Genomic DNA, 18,293 nt, shown 5'->3' with positions numbered 1-18,293 from the left:
GGGATCACCTTTTACGTGAAAATCCATAAGCAACATCTTATGCTATTTTCCATCGATACATAATACTATGAGAAAGTTAGAAACTTCTACCATTTTAAGCAATACGGCAGCCAACCCAACCATGGGGAACAGAGGGTGGGCGGCTGGTTGCCTTCCTCCCATGCCGGGCCATCAGGGCCAGCCTTGCTCAGCAACCTTAGAGGCAGCCAGGCACCCTGAGAGCCTGACCCAGCTGGTGCTGGCACCCCAAGCCGTCCTCCTTCGTCAGCTGAGTCCCGCCCCACTGGCCCCTCCAGGCACCGCCTGAATAACAGACAAGGGCGATCTCAGGCCCTAGGAGGCGGCGTCTCAGGAAAGCCACGCCAGGGCTTGCCTGTTCTCCAGTATGTGACTCAGGGCAGTGAGGGGGAGAGAACCATCAGAAATACAATAACATTTTACAAACAATAAATTTATTTCCAAATCCTGAATTATAACCAAATTATAGTTCCCTCTAGGTCTTACTGTGCTGTTTTACACAAGAACTTTTTAAAAAAACATAGTCACAGCCATGTCATTGATACACCAAGCGTCCTGGAACAACATATTTGTATTCGGTGGGTCCGGCCACCTCTTGTGGTCCTGGCAGCCGCTCTGCGGCCCTGCGCACACACCAAGGAACTCCAGCCTCCTCCGTGGCAGAGCCTGGCCTCAGCAGGGGCCCCGGGGCCATGATGTACACAGATGAAAGCTGTGTGCAGTATTTTGTCAAAGTGGCCTGGGTTCTCAGGGTTTGTCGATAGGCCAGGGCTCGGGACTCAACACCTGGCTCCCCTCCCCTGCAGGGACAGCCTCGGCTCAGAGCCCAAAGCGGGCTGGCGTGCGGCGGGGGGTCATAGGTTCCCCCTGCTCCTTCCGACCAGGAGTGTAGATCTTCGTAGACCTGGAGACACAGAAAAGGGATTAGGAATCACACTGCGGCTCACTTTGACCAGGACACACAGTAGAACGAGGAGCCTGAAACCCAGCTGTTTCTAACTGTGTATGAGCAGGCTCTGGGGCTGCAGGGTCTTCTCCCCTAACATACTTCCACTCCCCTTGCCTTCCCTATCTGATTGGGAGCAGAATGAGATGGGCCTTCTTATATCCACTGAGGCACTGTGAGATGGCTTTACTAACAAATCCTTTCATACCCTCTAGGTGAGCTATGAGCTTCCCTGGTGGCTCAGCAGTAAAGAATCTGCCTGCAATTCAGGAGACTCAGGTTTGATCCCTGGGTGGGGAAGATCCCCTGGAGAAGGAAATGGCAACCCAGTCCAGTATTTGTGCCTGGAGAATCCCATGGACAGAGGGGCCTGGCAGGCTACAGTCCATGGAGTCACAAAGAGTCAGGCACGACTGAGCGACTCAGCGACAACAGGTGAGCCTTGGAGGAGGTCTCCCTTCCGCCTCAACAGGCCACCACTCTAGCTGAGGCGGGGCTTTGTCCCCACATCCTGGAGTTTATCTCTAGACCCTTGGAATTTCCCTTGGCCTTGGGCACCACAGTGGGGATCCCCAAATTTGTAACAAGTTGGTGAGAAATGAGGGTGACCCTGGGTACCCCCCACCTTGCAGGTGGTGACTGAGGCTCTGAGGGTGGTCTTGCCGGGATTGTGCCCTTCACCTGTGGGGTCTGACCCAACTCCAGACACCAGGGCAGACACACAGGCCCACGAATCTCCCCGCCTCACCTCTCCACCATGATGCCCAAGCCCTCACTCGCTGGTGAGGCTGTGAGACCCACTCTGCGCTCCAGCCCACCTCGGGCCCCTTAACAATGCCAGGAGTTTCAGGCGGATCACCACCCCTTGAAAATGTGTCCGGAATTCCTCCATGTGACCACAGTCAACCTGTCACCAAGTCACCTCTGCATGTTTAACTTCTCTTCAATCACGGCTTCACTCGGGGCCTGGCGGGTCCAGCCAGTGGCTCCCTCCCAGCCCAGGTCCTGAAGCCGTGCTCACCTGACGCTGCCCAGCGGGCTGCGCTTTTCCTGCTCCTGCCGCCGGGCCCGCAGCTGCTCCTCAGCCAGTGCCATCTCCTCCTCCATGGCAGACGCTTCCTCTTTGGCCCGTCGGCGGTTCTCCTAGAGAAGGGAGAGGTACTGGGGTCGCTGGGGACCAGCAGTGAGGAGGCCTGGCATGTACCCACCCTCTGCTGCCAGCCAGCCACGGTGTAGACTGCACCAGCTCCCAGAGACAGGGCCACACAACACCAGGGCCGAGGCCTGCTCTTCTCACCGAACCAAGACACAGCTTGGAGGACTGAGTCCTAACCCTATCACGCCTCAGCCCTCTTTCAACCTGGTAAGTGCTTACATGTTCCTAGCAAGTTCACAGCCATGCCAGGACACACGGGAAATAGGGAAGGAGCAACATCTGAGTGGAGAGGACGGACACGGGAAAGCAAAGGTCTACGATCTTATGCAACCCTGAATAATGGATCCAGGTGGTGGCCACCAGTGGACACTTATACTGTCAGGAGGGATCAAGTGGAACCACTGAGCACCCTTATGTCACCAAAAGGGGGGACCAGAGACCATATGTGCCTCCTCACAGAAGCTAAAAGGAGGTTCACAGCAACACGTGCATTTATGCATTCCTACTCCAAAGAGCTGAACCCGAATCTAACCAAGACTTTAGATTAACGACTAGTTTACAGAAAACACATGGGACAGAGGCACAAGTTAAACATTCTGAGGAACCAATTAGCCTAAAACTATGTGGAACATTCTACAAGATGACTGACCTGTTTTCCCAGTAAGTCAATGCCATAAAAATGAGAGGGGGCAGAGCTTGTTCTCAAATAAAAGACTTAATATATATAATGACAAATTCCAACGTCTGGATCCTAATTCAAGCAAAGCAATGATAAAAAATTATCTCTGAAATAAAAAGGGAAATATGACTAAGAACTGGAGACTTTGGTGACATTAAGGATTATTTTTGTTGAATGATACTGGTGTGGAGGTTATGTTTTAATTTTTTAAAGTCTTTTTAGAGACACCTATTCAAGATTTGAGTGAAAAACCACAATGTCTGAAATATGCTTTAAAATATTCCAGGAAAAAGATCACTGTGTATGGAGCAGGGTGGGAATAAGAGAAACGAGGTTGGGAAGAATGTTGATAATTACAGAGGCTAGGTGAGGAATCTGTGACTCCTTATCCTGCTTTTGTCCACTTTCACAGATATTTGGACTTTTCAACAATAAGGGTTTTTTTTGGTTTGTTTTGTTTTTCAAGGCTCAGCAGACCAAGCAAATGGAGTGGGTGGGAGAAGTGAGACAGACCAGCCTGCCTGGGTCACAGCTCTTACGTCTGACAGAGAAGTAAGGGGAAGCCAGATGATGATGTGTCTTTAATACCAGGCTGAGGGGGAAAAACAGATCCCAGAGGCAAACAGATCCACCACAGGAAAGCACAGGACCCTTACCTGCCGAGACTTCCCAGCCTGTTTCACGCTGTAGAACATGGGGCCCAGCTCTGCCAGCCACTCTCCGTCCACGGCAGTCACACACTGCATGTACTCCTGCAGCAGAAGGGCCACCAGCAAGGGTCACAGACAGACCACTGCTTTGAGCTGTCCCTCCCGGAGCGGTTCCATAACTAGGATCCTCACAGGCAGGGCCCTACCCCCAGCCCTGCCAGGCTGAGAAAGGCAAGGAAAAGCCACAGACAGTGGCATTCTAATCCCTTCTCCCATCCAAAATCCTCCACACTTGTGAGAAAGCCCTCCAGTGTCCAACAGAACAGGCCCAGCCCCTCAGAAAACCCTTCTAACACCACCCAAAGGGGCTGCTTGTCCCAGGCAGCAAGCAAGAAACAATCCAGCTGGCATAACCGAGGCCACCGGAACCTAGAGGTCAATTAACTTCCCCAAACCTCCCACTGGAAACCAACCTCAATTCCCCTCAAAGCAGCACCTGTGGCCCCAAGTTCTCCAAGGTCAAAGCTCATCCCAGAAGGCAGCAAACAGTTACAAAGGCCTGGCCCAGCCAAGCGGGCTGACGTCATGCCAGCTACCTTGGAAAATACTCACCTTGGTGGTCATGACCAACTCGTGATACACAATGTAGTCGGGGGTGTAGCCCATTCCAAAGAGGGAGCTGGTAGGGTGCAGGTGGCAGGGCATGCCTGTCCGGATGTTCACATACTCCCCGATTCCCTAGGGAAGCGACCCAACAGGTGGCTGCCTCAGCAAAACACTGCACATCTGGGCAGCCTCCCCCACCCCTCCAATGCTGCCTTGACACCAGCTTCCCAGGGAAGCCCAGATCTGCAGAACTGTACAGTGAGAAAGGAGAACTCTGCGCTCGGACAAAGTGTCAGGCCAGGAAGGGGCCACAGCTCCACCAGGCTCACCTTGAGCTTGGCTGCCTGGTGGAAATAAGCAGCACAGATGCACTTCCTGACGATGTCCCAGTCAGTGCCACACGAGGCCAGGCTCATCCGCTGCTGCACCATGATGTCCTTGAGCTGAGCCCGCACCTCCCGGACCTGGAGCGGGACGCAGGTGGTCAGGGATGGAGCACCCCCTCCTTCCCCCGCAGCCCACCCCGCCTCCCAACATCCTGCTTATCCGGGCCACAGACTCACCTTCCGCATGGCCTTGGCGTGGATGAAATGATCATTACACCAGATGGTGGAGTAATTATTGTTCTTCCACTGCAGGTAGACGTTCAGGTAGCTCAGGTGGTCACTCTCAGGGACTGCGAACTTCTCCCGGATTTGATCGCTTTCCTCCTCTCGGCCCTGGGAAGGGAAAGGGGAGTCCAGGACGCTGAGAAGAGCTGTCTCAGGCTGTCACCTACCCGTCCCCCAACTTAAAACACGTTGGTGTGGTGCCACATGATACAGCAAAAACAAAATTCATTTATAGCAAAATATTTATTCTAAGATGTGAAGGCTCAGGCACAACATCCTAGAAAAAAAGGATGCAAAAAAAGGATTGCAAAACACTCCCTGAGAACCATGGATCTAGCCAACCCCTTCCCCCACCCCAACCGGCTTAACGTAACACAGTAAAATCACTCTTCAGAAACTCCAGTTCCACCCCCTCCATTCCATCTTTACAACGGGGGACCCTCTCCCCTCTCTCAACCTCTCTCCAACCCATATACTCCCGAGACCCCTGGGAGGACAGGAGCCGGGCAGCGCCTCCCACCTTGGGCCTGTAGAAGATGGCTGGGACCGAGAGCATGGAGACGATGAGCAGGATCTCGGAGCTGCAGCCCATGTCACAGGACACGATGAGCATCTTGGACAGGGCCGGGTCCAGCGGGAACTCCACCATCAGCCGCCCCGTCGAGGTCAGACCACCTGAGAGAGAGGAGCGGACCCAGACAGTCAGCAGACACACAGCTGTAAGATGGAGAACCCAGGCCCCAGAGCCCACGGAGCCCTGCCCAGCACCTGTGTTGTCCAGGGCCCCAAGGATCCAGAGCTGATACATGGAGTTGAGCATGTTGTCCTCCGGGGGCGGGTCCATGAAGTGGAACTGCAGCAGGTCCTGCACCCCCAGGGACTTGAGCAGCAGCACCACGTTGGCCAGGTTGGTCCGCTGGATCTCGGGCACCGTGGTGGTCAGGAGCTCGTTCTTGTAGGCACTCTGGGTGTAGAGTCTGCCAGAGAGAAGACCCAGTGCTGCCATGCCTGCCACCACAGACCGCCCAACTGAGTTCCTAGAACGTGCCCAGCTGCCTAGGTGAGCCCACCAGCACCGTGGGCTCGTGCAGCCGGAGCAGCCAGTGCTGATGAGAGCCACAGGTAGGGAGGAGAAGGCCTCATTTCTTCCAACTCCCCTTGTCTCTTACAGTCACAAATCTCCACCTATTTAAAACTCAGTCATGCCAATTCACCCTTCTGCTGGAGTCTCTTAGATAATCGTTTCATTTTTGGAACCATTGAGCCTGGGACTAGAATTATGGCTGGGTTATAATTTCTTTATATTTTTCTGTATTTTCTGAATTTCCACTATTTTTAAGTCAGAACAAAAAAAAGAATAATTAGAGAAGTAAAAAAAAGAACCAGTGATATAATTTGTTGACATTTATCCTCTTAGGATAGGCGCACTGTAACACTGGTCATCCACTGCAGGGACATTCAACATAGGTCCTCCTCAAACACACACTCGGACCTCAGGACTGCCGGGAGGGTGACTGCTCCCACTCAGCGGCATGAACATAGGTCCTCCTCAAACACAAGGCCACTCGGACCTCAGGACTGCCGGGAAGGTGACTGCTTCCACTCAGCGGCATGAACGTAGGTCCTCCTCAAACACACACTCGGACCTCAGGACTGCTGGAAGGGTGACTGCTCCCACTCAGCGGCATGTGATGAGAGAACCAACAAGTGGCAGCCCCACCACTGGTCCCCAGCCTCAGGGATCACCCCTCTGCAGGAATGAAGGCCAATCCTGCCTGCCCCTGCCTGGGCCCCCACCCTGGAAAGCAGGCAAGCACAGCGCTCCTACCTGAAACACTGACCTGGGCCCGTCCTGCCGGCTCGTCCCGACCGCTGATTGGCATTGGCCTGGCTGATGGGGTAGATCTGCAGAGCATCCATGCCAATCCGGGGATTGAAGACCTAGGAGAGGGCAGAAAAGACATGATTAAGGACACAGCGAGGCAATTAATGGGAGGCAGCCTTGAGACAAAGAAAACCCTTGGCTGCTACATGCTACAGAGTGAAATGTCTCAGTGATGCAGGCAGCCATCTTCTGGAGTCAGGAACCTCAAGAAATTTCCCCTCATCACCAGCTCCGCAACCTTTATCAAGTTAAACTGTCCACCCTGAGTTATCACAAGGATTGGATGAATCAGGAACATGGCAAAATCAGCACTCAAACCACCACCTCCACTTCCACAAGCAACCATTGTTCAAGGTCTGAGGACCCAGGTCCTGCCTTCCCACCTCCTAGGCTGGGTGAGCCTGCGTGAAGGCCCAGGGCCCCAGTGCCTGTGTCTCCTCTTACCTTTAACTTACAATAACCGGAATCGATAACAAACATGATGCCGTCGACAGTCAGGGAGGTCTCAGCAATGTTAGTGGCGACAATACACTTCCGGACGCCATCTGGAGCCTGGAGTCAGACAGGACATGCAGGGAGGGAAGGCTATAGGCTGGCAGGTAGGAGAGACCCCACAAGCAGAAGAGCACACCCCACCCGTGCCAGGAAAGTAACACCTTCTCCCTCTTGCCCTCCTGGGGGGAGTCTGGGAGGTTCCCAAGGTGGAGACCCAAACCAGACACTCTTGCCGTCTCACCTTCTGGAAGATCTTGGCCTGGAGGTCAGAGGGCAGCTGGGAGTAGATGGGCAGCACGGCCAAGGCGGGCGCGTTCTCTAGTTCTTCCAGGTGCTCCACGATCTGATCTGAGGTCACCTGAGGGCAGAGAGGAGTCGTCAGATGCCAGGGCCCCCGATCCTCACCAAAGACCCACCCGCTCACCAAGGTCGCGACCGAGGCACGCACCTCAATGTCCTCTTGGCCAGGCATGAAGATGAGGATGTCCCCGGGGGCCCCCGACAGATGCACCTGGAGGGACTGCTTCACCGCGGCCTCCACGTAGTCTTCCTGCGGGGTCTGCAAGCCAGCCAGGGGCACCGTCAAAGGGCATGTGGGTCAGGCCCCCTCTGGGAACCAGCGGCCCAGTCCCTGGTCTGGGGCCAGAGCTGGGCAGACTCTCCGGGTCGTGCACGTGCAGATGGGCCTTATGGCCCTCCCTGGGTCCCAAGCCTCCCTCCACCCCAAAGAAACAATCAAACCAAATGTCCCCAGAGTACAGTCTTTCGCCGCCAAGCCCAAAAGCCGTGGGCTCCCATGGCACCCACAAAACCTTTCCCCACTCAGTACCCCATCCCAGGCCCCCCACCCGGCTCTTCATCTGAGCTCAGGGTCAGTTAAGAAAAAAAGGGCCTTGGTACCTTGCTGAAGAGAATGTCCACAGGGAAGGTACGTCCAGGGATGTGGAAGATGGGGACGTTCCCAAAAAAGGAGGCAAATTTCTCTGCGTCCATGGTGGCTGATGTGACAATGAGCTTCAGGTCTGAGCGCCGAGCCACCACCTAAGAGAAGAAGTCATTCAGAGGCTTCCCCACGGGTTCGGAACCTTTGGCTTCTGCCCTCCAGTCTCATCAGCATCACTACCAAGTGAAACAGAAGCCCAAGCTGAGGGGGGCTCATTAGATTTGTAACAGTCCTAAAGGCTGAAGCACGGAGCCACAGCCAGGAGAACCACGAATCACTTGGCTGAGCTAGAACGGAGTGAACTACCACTGGGCAGCCAGAGGCCTCAGGGGCAATTCTGGCCTGTCAGAGGCCCCCCAAGCTTCCCCGGGCTAGACCCCAGACGTCTCGTCACTGCCTCCCAGCCCCACAGGCACAGAGGCCCAGACCCACACCTCCCGGAGCAGCCCGAAGAGCACGTCGGTGTTGAGGGAGCGCTCGTGGGCCTCGTCCATGATGATGGCGCTGTAGTGATCCAGGTCCGCTTCCCGCAGGGACTCTCTCAGCAGGATGCCATCAGTCATGTACTTGATCAAGGTGCTTTCTGAAGTGCAGTCTTCAAAGCGGATGGCATAGCCCACCTGGAGGCCAGAGAGATGGCTCAGGGACTCTGGGCACCCGCGCACTGCTGCACGCCCCGAGCTGGGTCTAGGCCTCAGCGGATCAGGTCAAGTGACAGAGGCCACAGGTATGAAGTTCACGGCTCGGCCCTCGGGCCCACTCACCTCCTCACCGAGGTTTCCCCCCATCTCTTCACTGACTCTCTTGGCCACCGACATGGCGGCCACACGGCGGGGCTGGGTGCATCCGATCATCCCATAGTCCGTGTAGCCGTCTTCATGCAAGTACTGGGTCAGCTGCGTGGTCTTTCCACTCCCTGTCTCCCCAACCACGATCACGATGCTGTTGTCTCTGCAAGGGGAGAAGAGACTGGTGAATCGGCACGAGTGGAAGGCCGCCTCTAGCCCCACCTGCAGCTATTCAAGGAGCATGCTTGCTCGGAAAGGAGGATTTCCCTGGGAAAACAGTCTCATACTGAAATCCCCTGAAAAGTCTAAAAGGCAGTAAGGTTGAAACAAGTGCCATGCTGTTTCATGAGGCCATGTTGCTTATTTCAAGCAGAGTAGCCTGGGGCACTCAGGAGAGGGGGAAAAAAACCTTTCCCTTCTCCACCAAATGTCATACCCCAAAGAAAAAGAGCCACAGAGCACGCACAGGACACCTGAGCTGGGGTCCCATCCCTGGGCTGGGGAGTCACCTGATGATCGTGAGGAGTTCCTGCTGCACGGCGAAGATGGGCAGGTACTGCCTCTGCTCCAGAATCGACTTCTTCTTGGCAAACTCGCTGCTGGCCTCGCTCTTCTTCTTCATGTGGTCGGCAAACTTCTGCTCTGTCCTGAGAACACACCGCACGTGGTCTAAGTGCCCTGCATGGTCTCCCGCATCTTCCCTGCTGACTGGGCTACTGCTCTGCTTCCTATGCCCCGAAGTGAGAACTGCTCCTAACACGCAGCAAATCTTTGAGATGCGAGGGCTGCCAGCTGCTGCTCATCTCCTCCGGCCTAAGGGACCACACTGCTGTCTAAGCATCCATCATCCAAAACCTGCTCAACACCCTTGGGACGGAAACCCACGGAGGGCTCAGAAGAGCTGCAGATCAGCAAGCATGCATATCCTCTGCCCTGGAACAGTCCACCCAGACGAGGAGCTGAGATGCACAGGCCATACCTCATACAGAACAACCCTGGGCAATCTCAGCACCACACTTACAGGGCTAGAAGGAGGAGCCGTGGGAACAGTCATGACCAAGGTCAGACTCCCTCCCACCTCTCAGCAGGACAGCAGTCTGTAAGGCTTTAGCTTCAGAGAACTGTGGGAACAGCCCTACTTGATGTTTACAGATATCTTCCACTAAAGCACTGAAGTGTCCTACATGTGTACACCCCCAGGTCGCACAGCAAAGACGTCCCAGTCCCACTATGTAAATCTACAGTCTCCACCTGCCCCTTCCCCAGGAGACTTTTCCTCCATCAGATCAAGCCTGTGCCCTGTCAGCTTCCTGTTTCTAATGCCCCAGTCACTCCTGGTCAGCTAAAACTCAATACCAGCAGGATTAAAGTAACTAGAGACTAACAAAGCTGATCAACAGCACCAGCTTCTCATTTCCCACAGAGGTACAGAGAATTATTAACTGAGACAACAGTTTGGAAGGACTTTAGCGTGTTCAAAGGATGAGTTTCAGAAGGGACACCTGAGTTCAACCACCTACATGATGAGGGAAGCGCAACAAGTGGTCATCCAACATTGGCTTAAACACCTCTATGAATGGGGAAGCTCTAGCTGAGAAGACAACCCTTTCTATTTTCAAACCTCTGTTAAAAAGTTTCTTCCTTCAGTTCAGTTCAGTTCAGTCGCTCAGTCACGTCCAACTCTTTGCATCCCCATGAACCGCAGCACGCAGGCCTCCCTGTCCATCACCAACTCGCGGAGTCCACCCAAACCCATGTCCATTGTGTCGGTGATGCCATCCAACCATCTCATCCTCTGTTGTCCCCCTCTCCTCCTGCCCTCAATCCTTCCCAGCATCAGGGTCTTTTCAAACTCAATACCTGAACTAAAATCTAAGAGGGCAAAGCACATGGTCCCACACCAAACATCTAAAAGGCTCTCTAGCAGAGCGGCTAAGAGCACAGGCTCCTAAGCTAGACTGGGTGGGATCCTCACTCCACCACTTATCAGCTGGGTAACCTCAAACAAGTTACTTAACCTCCCTGGGCTGCATCGTCCTCACATGAAAAATGGGAAAGATTACACCTGTCCCACGGGACTGCCATGAGAATCCAACGACCAAGTATCCGTGAGGCGTGTGGTGCTGCTCAGCACAGAGGAAGCGCCTACGGTGGCAGCAGAGGCAGTTGGGGTATTATCTGGAGAAAGGTGAAGACAGACCAGGAGGAAGGAACCACAGACTCTCAAGTGACGTCATACTCGTATTAGTGAGTGACAAGTCATGTCGGTCCTCTTAAAGCCTGTCTTCAGGGGTGCCGGCTGCCGCGAGACTCCTACCTGTAGTCCACTTTCCCATCCTCGGTCAGAGATTTATCCGGCTCTTCTTCTTTTTTGACGCCCATTATATCTCCCAGTTTGGTTCCAGCCAATTCCCAATGTTTGTGTTGAGCCTGAAAAAGACATGGAAAGTCAGTCTGCTCCATCCCGTGATGGAAAATCAATCCCGTCTGACAACAGGCTTCCTCCAGCAGCAGTAAGTTCCCACGGCCAGCGGCGGCACCGAGCCAGGCCCACCTCCCACCTTCCCTCCTAAGTTCCTGAGCCCACGGCCCCACACCGTCCTAACTGAGCCCTGCAGGAGGAACACAGTACCCTCCCCCAGGGGCTGACGCTCGCCCTGTGAGTTTCCTCTAACTGCTGAAGGAGCCCTACCTGCAAGATACAACATGATCCTTAAAAAGAAGACCAACAAAAGAAAACAGAGACCCTCGGGCCCCAGATGACCAGAAACCAACCTTCTTGCGCTCCTTTTGCTCCCTGTGTTTCCGCACTGTTTGACTGCCTTTCCGAGCAATGATGGCTAAGTCTGAAGTGGCGTCCTTGACTGGAATCACAGGCTCCGGCTGCAGGAGGTTGAGGATAAAGCAGAAATTCCACACTGATCGTTCAAACTCCACACAAAGATCCGCTTCGTGACGGCACTGGTAAACGAAGGGCTGCTCCCCCCCGCCTCTCCCTCTCCCTCTCCCTCTCTGTCTTCTCCCACTTTGGGGCCCTCCCCTCCGACTGCAGAGGACCCCACCTGCTTGGTGAAGACGATGCGCCCGTCCAGAAAGGGCGGCACCAGGTTGTGCACCATGAGGTGCACCTTGGCCGCGCTGTCCTCCTCGAAGTCCTCGTCCACCTCCAGCCGGTGCACCACCCCGCTGGTGAGCATGCGGTTGGTCTCCCAGCGCTCGTTGTCCTGTGAGGACACAACGGGAGGAGGCCACGTTCAGACTGCAGCCACGCGAGGTCGTCCTGAAAGGGCCCAGGCGAGGCCACGCAGCAGATCCCGAGAGAAGGGCGGTGGGGATGTCATCAGTCTCTGGATCCTGCAGCTCCTTAAGAGGGCAGAGGCCCTGATCCCAAATCACTTGCAGCGCATTTTCCCAGAAGCCACCTTTTATGTCTAAACCAGAACCTCCATGGACGCACAGAGTGGCCGTCCCCCAGTCCCACTCAGAGACACAGAGGACACAGAGCCAAGCCCACCTCTCAGCTCCCATCAACAGCACTTCCCTCCAGGAAGCACTGCCAAAGAGCAAAGTTGGGATTTGGGGTTTTTTTTCTTTTTTTCCAACCTACTGAAAAGTTCCCCAACCCTCCGCTTCCAGGGGTATCGCTCCTTGTGGGACTTCAGCCATGGGGAGAAGAGCCGTGCTGTCGGCTGGGCTGTGACCTGCAGCTACTCCAGCGGAGTCCGCTCTGCCTCCCGCGGGCAGCCTCACCTCATTGATCTGTCTCCGCTGAGCCGAAATGCGCTTCTGCTTCTGTTTGTGTAGGTGCTGCTCCCGCCTCCTCACGTAGTCGTCGGAGGAGTAGGCTAGGGGGTTGTGGAACTCATCATACCCCTCGTCCATCATGTACCAATCCCGGTCGGCTTGCTGTAGTGCAAGAGACAGAGCCGTGAGAACAGGGAATACAGTGAGTGTGTGTGCAAGACAGGGACAGAACGGGAGGAGATGCTTGGCAAGAAGTCACTGGGGCAGTGAACAACTCAGGAGAGGCCACCCTGCTGGAGGGCCAGCTGCCTACAGAAGCACGGTTTGCAGCCCAGGCCACCATGATGGCACTTCTTAGGTTTACCACACAGTGGCGCCAGCACGCAGAAGTCAAGTCTGATCTGCACTTGGTGAGAAGTTTCACCAGGGAGCCTGTGCCTGGAAAAGGACTCCAGGGCTTCGGGACTGAACGCGGCTCAGCCTTCCCGAGACTGTCTGGATTCACCAGAGCGTCACCCGTGGCCCCTGTGCTCTGACACACCTGTCACTGGCTTACTGAAAGACGGCCACCACCCCTCGTTCAGTCGCTCGGAGATGTATTTCTTACCCTCTGGTCATCCTCCCACTGCTGCCGTTCCTCTTCTGTGTCAAATGAAATTCCTTCTTCGCCATCCTCACGTCTCCCTGCGGGAGAACACGTGGCGGGTCGGTGTGCAAGGCCCCAGCTTGTCCCCAGTGGCCTCACGCAGACCAGCCACACCAGGAGTGTCCCACCCTCCCACTTTCACCCCGTCTTACCTCGGCCCCTGGACAGACGTGGGGTGGACCCCAGGTGTCTTCTGTCATCGGCCCACTCGTTGTATTTGTAGGATGGGGTTGGCAGAGGGGTGTCATCTGAATACCTGCTCCTCACAGACCTGGGAAACAGTAAAACCAGCTTCACTAAACAGTCACTAAGCTGAGACGTGTTCCCAGCCACCATCCGCCCGCCCAGTCCCAGTCACGCGCACAGAACATCACCTGTCCCTGTCTCGACTGGACAGCCGATGACTCCGCTCGGAATCCCGATAGGAAGGCGTGGGGGAGGGCGATTCCCACTGTGAGCGCCTCGAGGAGCCATAGCCACTGTCCTCTTCCTCCCAGGTAGACCGTGAAGGGGTGGCAGCATCTGGGCCACAAAAGACATGAAGCTCAGCATTTACTTTAACTCAGACATGGTGCTAGAGCCATTAGGGGAAAATCAGTTTGCCAAATTTCTTTCTTCTACTCATAAACTTTACACCTGTTTGCAATGGATATGATGGGTTTGACAGCTTTTAAAGATATCTGAATTTGAAGAGTTCCATTTTTCATCTGTGTTTATAAGAACATTTTAAGGAATATCCAATTTGTCTCTGCGAACATATCTCTATTGAATATATGTATTTCTTTTTTTTTTTTGAATATACGTATTTCTTTATAATCAACCCTTCTTCTGCCCCTACCCCACTCTTACTCCCCCTACTCCCCACCCCCAGCTCCCTATTCTTTCCTACCATTTGGAAAACTGGCCACTCAGCAAACGGGCAAGTCGCATTAAGGAAGCATATCAGTTTCCAAAGAAGTCCATGGCCTTCCCAACTGAATCAACCAAGTATTCCAAGTCATTCACGGTGGAATCAGGAATTCCGACCCAGTTCCACTGAGGATGGGAGTCACTCACCCTGCCCCTCATATACGTGGCTCTCAGAAACCACCATAAGCAAGCTCGGACTACCTTTAGGCCGGTGTCGGGGGCTCTCGGGTTCGTTTCTTCTGCTGCTGCGATCTGACCCTCCATCTCGCTCCGATCTGCCGCTGTGCCTGCTTCTGTCCCGCTCATCTGTCAGGAGTCACCAGCAGAGCTTAGAAAAGAAGTGCCTGTCCTAATTTCCACCCATCGTCACCCAAGAGAAAGGACAGGCCTCCCCACTCACTCACAGGAGCAACCTCACTGCTCTAATGCGATCCAGGGGCTCCTGAATCTCACATATCCCCATTCTTTCAAAGGGCAAAGATTAGTTACTGGCTACAAAGTTTCAAACTCACAGTAACAGTTATTTTCCTGCAAGAATTCAAAAAAGAATAGTTACAAGTCTATCCTGAATAACTATTTAGTAGTTACAAGTTTACAAGCTACAGACCTTGACTATTACCAAGGAAAGCCAGCGATGGACCTTGCGTCCAGCTGCCCCACAGCACTGTCCTTTCCCACTCACCGACACTACTGTCAACTGGTTTCTCAAACACATTTCCCACTATCACCTTTAGCGCCAGTTTTCAAGATAAAGTGCAAAGAACCACACACTCAAGCAAAGCAGCTATGTTGCAAGTAACAGTTCTTTTCTTAGACTGCCTGCTCGTGCCCGCTTGTCCCAATACCAACAGGGTCAAATACCCAATACCACCAGGCTGACATGAAAATGGATCTCCCTAATTAACAGGCATTATAAAAACTCCCACGACAGCAAAAAGGCCAGTGTGTTACTTTGGGTGCCTAGCAGGCCCTACGAAGTCTGCTGGGCAGTTTACCTCTGTCTCTCTTGCGGTCACAGTCTCGATCCCGTGACCTCTCCTTCTTCCGATCCTTTTCGTCTTTGGATGAGGCATAGACGCCATGCTCCCGCCGCTCCCGCTCTCTCTGCCGACTGCGTTCCCAAAACTCTTCACTTACACCACCAGGATGGGATGGAGTCTCCACCCGGGCTGATCGGTAATGCCTAAAACACAGAGGGCAGCTGGTGAAGGGCTCAGCCAGAGAAGAAAAACCTGCCCCAAACCTGTGGCCATGCCAAACAAGCAACCTGGCCTCTTCCACTTTATCTCCCTGGTACGGCAGGCTTGCATATGGCGATAGCCATAAGCACTTCTAACCCCCCATCACCTACTCTTCAGTTGCTTTTGACAGTTTCCCCAAATCTGAAAAAAAATACCAATTCCTACCTAGCCTCAATGTTATAGAATCCTAGTAAAAATTAAGCCCTAAATATCCAATAAGAAAACTGAGAGATAAACATGAGACATTATTTTCTGGCCTCTATTTTTATTCCCTCTCGGGCAATCCGCCCAAAGGCTTTTACCTGTCTTTTCGGCCACTTCGGCCAGCCTGGTCACTGTCTTCTGCCTCAGCGTCCCTCTGGTCATCCTTGCTCTCTTCCCAATCCTTGTACGAAGAGATTCTGGACTTCTTCTTGTCCTCGCCATCATCCTTCTCCTCTCTCTCCTTCCTCTTCAGAGAAGCCAACAAGTCCAGTCCCAGCAATGAAGGCCGGGGTGCAGGGGCCTTGAAGACATGCTGCTCACTAGCCGCACTTTTGGTCTTAAAAATAAGGCCGCCAACCTGAGAGTCCACGTCAGTGCCTTCCAACCGATGGAGCGAGGCATCCTCACCACTGTCCTCCATGACAGGCTCCAGGATCCCCTGCGAGGAAAACAAACCACTTGCTATCAGACGTAAGAAGGAAAAGACTTGGCTCCACTACATCCCAAAATAACTGTGAATATATGTATACCGGGGTGGGGCTGACCTCCCCCTCAAGACCTGAATTCCTTTAGTTACCTCTTCGCAAGACTCTTCCATCAACTCATTGACAATCTTAATCTTAAAAGATCTATTTCCACCCAACACACGTCAGAAATAGATAAACACATACACACACACACCCCCCAAGATCCAAGAGGGTATCATTCAGAAAGAACAGACCTCACTAAGGAGCACTTACTAGAGCAGGACAGCATCTATAAAAGAAGTGTAGGGAAAACACTAGATCTGAAGTCAGAAATCTCAATTAGAACCCTCTCAACATTTTCTACCTGTATGATCATAAGCAAATAGATATTAATCTTAATCTTTGGTTAGGCATAACTTCTATACCTGAAAAATGGAAGTACTTTTTGCTCTCTTAAATCCATGAAGTTACTGTATCAAACAAGAAAGTTTATATGAAAGCACTCGCTCTGTAACCACAAACAGTTACATAAACGTCATTGTTACATTATTTCATTTACTGTGCTCTTGGGTACTGATTGGGTTCCTCACCATTTTTTACACAAGTTCTTCCTACTCTCTACTCCTTTAAACTACAGATACAGTAGAGTAGAGTTGTTGAGATTTAAGGCTACCATCCATGTGATCCATTCTTAAATGAGTTTTCTGGGCCAGTTTTGTTTTGTAGAGAAGAATTACCTCACAGCAGTCGAAATCTGTTTAACAACGATTCAAGTTCACCAAAAAAAATTGGATGAGAATCACCAGGCTAGGAAATGGTGTTTCTGAAAAGTATTTAGGTGACTGTAAGATTTCCTGGCACTCAACTCATAACAAATTCCTCTTTACCTCCCACTACACACCATCTGCTTATAAACATATCCCATTTTGTGCTTGAATAATTTCCCTCATTCCAACAAGTCAGTGAAGCAAAGAACTATCAAGAGAACCACCAGAACCCAGAATGTTTCACGCAGCTCTAATTAACTATAGAAAAATATAGCCAAACAGACTGGACACACAATATGGACACAGAAACAAGAGCTGCATTTTGGAAAATGCCATCACACAGAAGAGAAATGGGAAAGCTAACTTTTAGTGACATTTGTACTCATGGGAGGAAATCTACATGGGAAGGTAAGATACACATGCTCTGCTCAGTAATCTGAACTAGAAAGTATACCCCTAGAACGTCCTTTTATGCAGGAGAACTTTGTCTGTCTTGTTGACTGCATTGCCCAGTGCCTAGCAAAATAAACATTTGAGGAATAAATAATTTTAAACTGATTAAAGGAAACAGGGAGCCAGAAATCTCTAGAGACAGTAAAGAAAGGTGCCAAGCAGCACAGGAAAAAAAAAAAAAATCTGACAAACAGGACAACTAGCGGCTGAGAAAAACAAGAAGTTTAAGTGTTGTCTTCTGAAAAAGGATTAGTGGCAAAGAAGTCACAAGAGATACAAGAAAAATAATGAAGAAAGAAACTGCATACATTCATCCAATAATTACCGAGTGCCTTCAGTGAGCCAATCGCTTGTTCTGGGCATTAGAGATAAGAGACCAAAACAAAAATCCCGATCTTTTTGGAGTTGACATTTTATTAAAAGATATCGCCTGGAAGAGACACCACTATGACAGAGAAAAAGAAAACGAAAAGAGCCCTTCTGGGCTCGGTGTCTGTCTGGGAGTGGGCTAATGAGAAGGTCTAAGGACGTGGGCGGGGTGACTCCCGGCCAGCATCCCTGGACCTCTGGGAGGCCGCGTCAGTGTGCACGATCTGACCTGATCAAGGAGAAAGGCCGGGGTCGGCAGAACCTGCGCAGCATTCCTACAGTGAGTAAAGCAAGTTGGAGGACAGGGACACGACTTTACAAGCCCGGGCCCGAACCTGAGCGAGAGGCCGAGATTCGCCTCTTGGAGCTGCCACGATTGGCGAATAAAAGGTCGGAAAGGAAAAAGGGACACTCACCTCACCAAGCCTGACTCTCAGGACCTGCTGTCCGGGATTCTGGGGCGCTGGCGCCGTCAACCCCTCGCTCAGACCGCTTTGAGAGCCAAAATCAACTACATGAGAGCGGCCATTATTGTCCCATAATACTTTACGCGGCTCCTTCTATCCATCCAAAAATACCATCGAGAGCAGCCCGGAAAACGCCCGTTCCCGGTGCGACACAGAACGCGACCACGCATGCGAGACTAGACTGTCTTTCTCTGGGCCTCTGATCAGAGACACTTCCGAGTCCCCTGGGGACCAATCATGCTTAGTGTA

The 18,293-nt window shown here is 52.6% G+C and overlaps 1 protein-coding gene across 2 annotated transcripts; it reads right to left on the bottom strand.

Annotated features, from left to right (window-relative positions):
- Nucleotides 1–430: 430 nt before the first annotated feature.
- On the bottom strand, nucleotides 431–18,256 carry DHX38 (DEAH-box helicase 38). Of its 2 annotated transcripts, none has more exons than XM_027516093.1 (27): nucleotides 17,994–18,256; nucleotides 15,620–15,960; nucleotides 15,072–15,259; nucleotides 14,278–14,382; nucleotides 13,542–13,689; nucleotides 13,320–13,438; nucleotides 13,129–13,205; nucleotides 12,528–12,683; nucleotides 11,840–12,001; nucleotides 11,553–11,660; nucleotides 11,095–11,207; nucleotides 9,287–9,424; nucleotides 8,754–8,940; nucleotides 8,424–8,609; nucleotides 7,947–8,087; nucleotides 7,495–7,605; nucleotides 7,288–7,404; nucleotides 6,996–7,103; nucleotides 6,495–6,607; nucleotides 5,435–5,643; nucleotides 5,187–5,341; nucleotides 4,619–4,774; nucleotides 4,385–4,519; nucleotides 4,062–4,187; nucleotides 3,456–3,551; nucleotides 1,986–2,107; nucleotides 431–922 (listed from the first exon to the last, which is right to left on the bottom strand). In XM_027516093.1, exons 2-27 carry the CDS (start codon nucleotides 15,940–15,942, stop codon nucleotides 838–840), a joined length of 3,684 nt encoding a protein of 1,227 aa, XP_027371894.1. In that variant the 5' UTR covers nucleotides 15,943–15,960; nucleotides 17,994–18,256; the 3' UTR covers nucleotides 431–837. The 2 variants fall into 2 exon arrangements, with proteins under 2 accessions (XP_027371894.1, XP_027371895.1); XM_027516094.1 differs by lacking the exon at nucleotides 17,994–18,256 and adding an exon at nucleotides 14,589–14,604 and having other exon boundaries at nucleotides 15,620–15,790.
- Nucleotides 18,257–18,293: the final 37 nt, after the last annotated feature.

Source organism: Bos indicus x Bos taurus, chromosome 18 (genome assembly GCF_003369695.1).
Source record: "Bos indicus x Bos taurus breed Angus x Brahman F1 hybrid chromosome 18, Bos_hybrid_MaternalHap_v2.0, whole genome shotgun sequence".
NCBI lineage: Eukaryota > Metazoa > Chordata > Mammalia > Artiodactyla > Bovidae > Bos > Bos indicus x Bos taurus.
This window is presented reverse-complemented; position numbering and strand designations above follow the sequence as displayed.

What these genes read in the sequence shown, in the direction of transcription:
- DHX38 (XM_027516093.1), bottom strand. Translation starts at nt 15,942, where the DNA reads ATGGAGGACAGTGGTGAGGATGCCTCGCTCCATCGGTTGGAAGGCACT. An exon ending in GATGGGAAAGTGGACTACAG is followed by an intron (nt 9,425 to 11,094) that starts GTAGGAGTCTCG and finishes GTGTGTTCTCAG; the next exon opens with GACAGAGCAGAAGTTTGCCG. An exon ending in CCATCTTCTACAGGCCCAAG is followed by an intron (nt 4,775 to 5,186) that starts GTGGGAGGCGCT and finishes TTCCCTTCCCAG; the next exon opens with GGCCGAGAGGAGGAAAGCGA.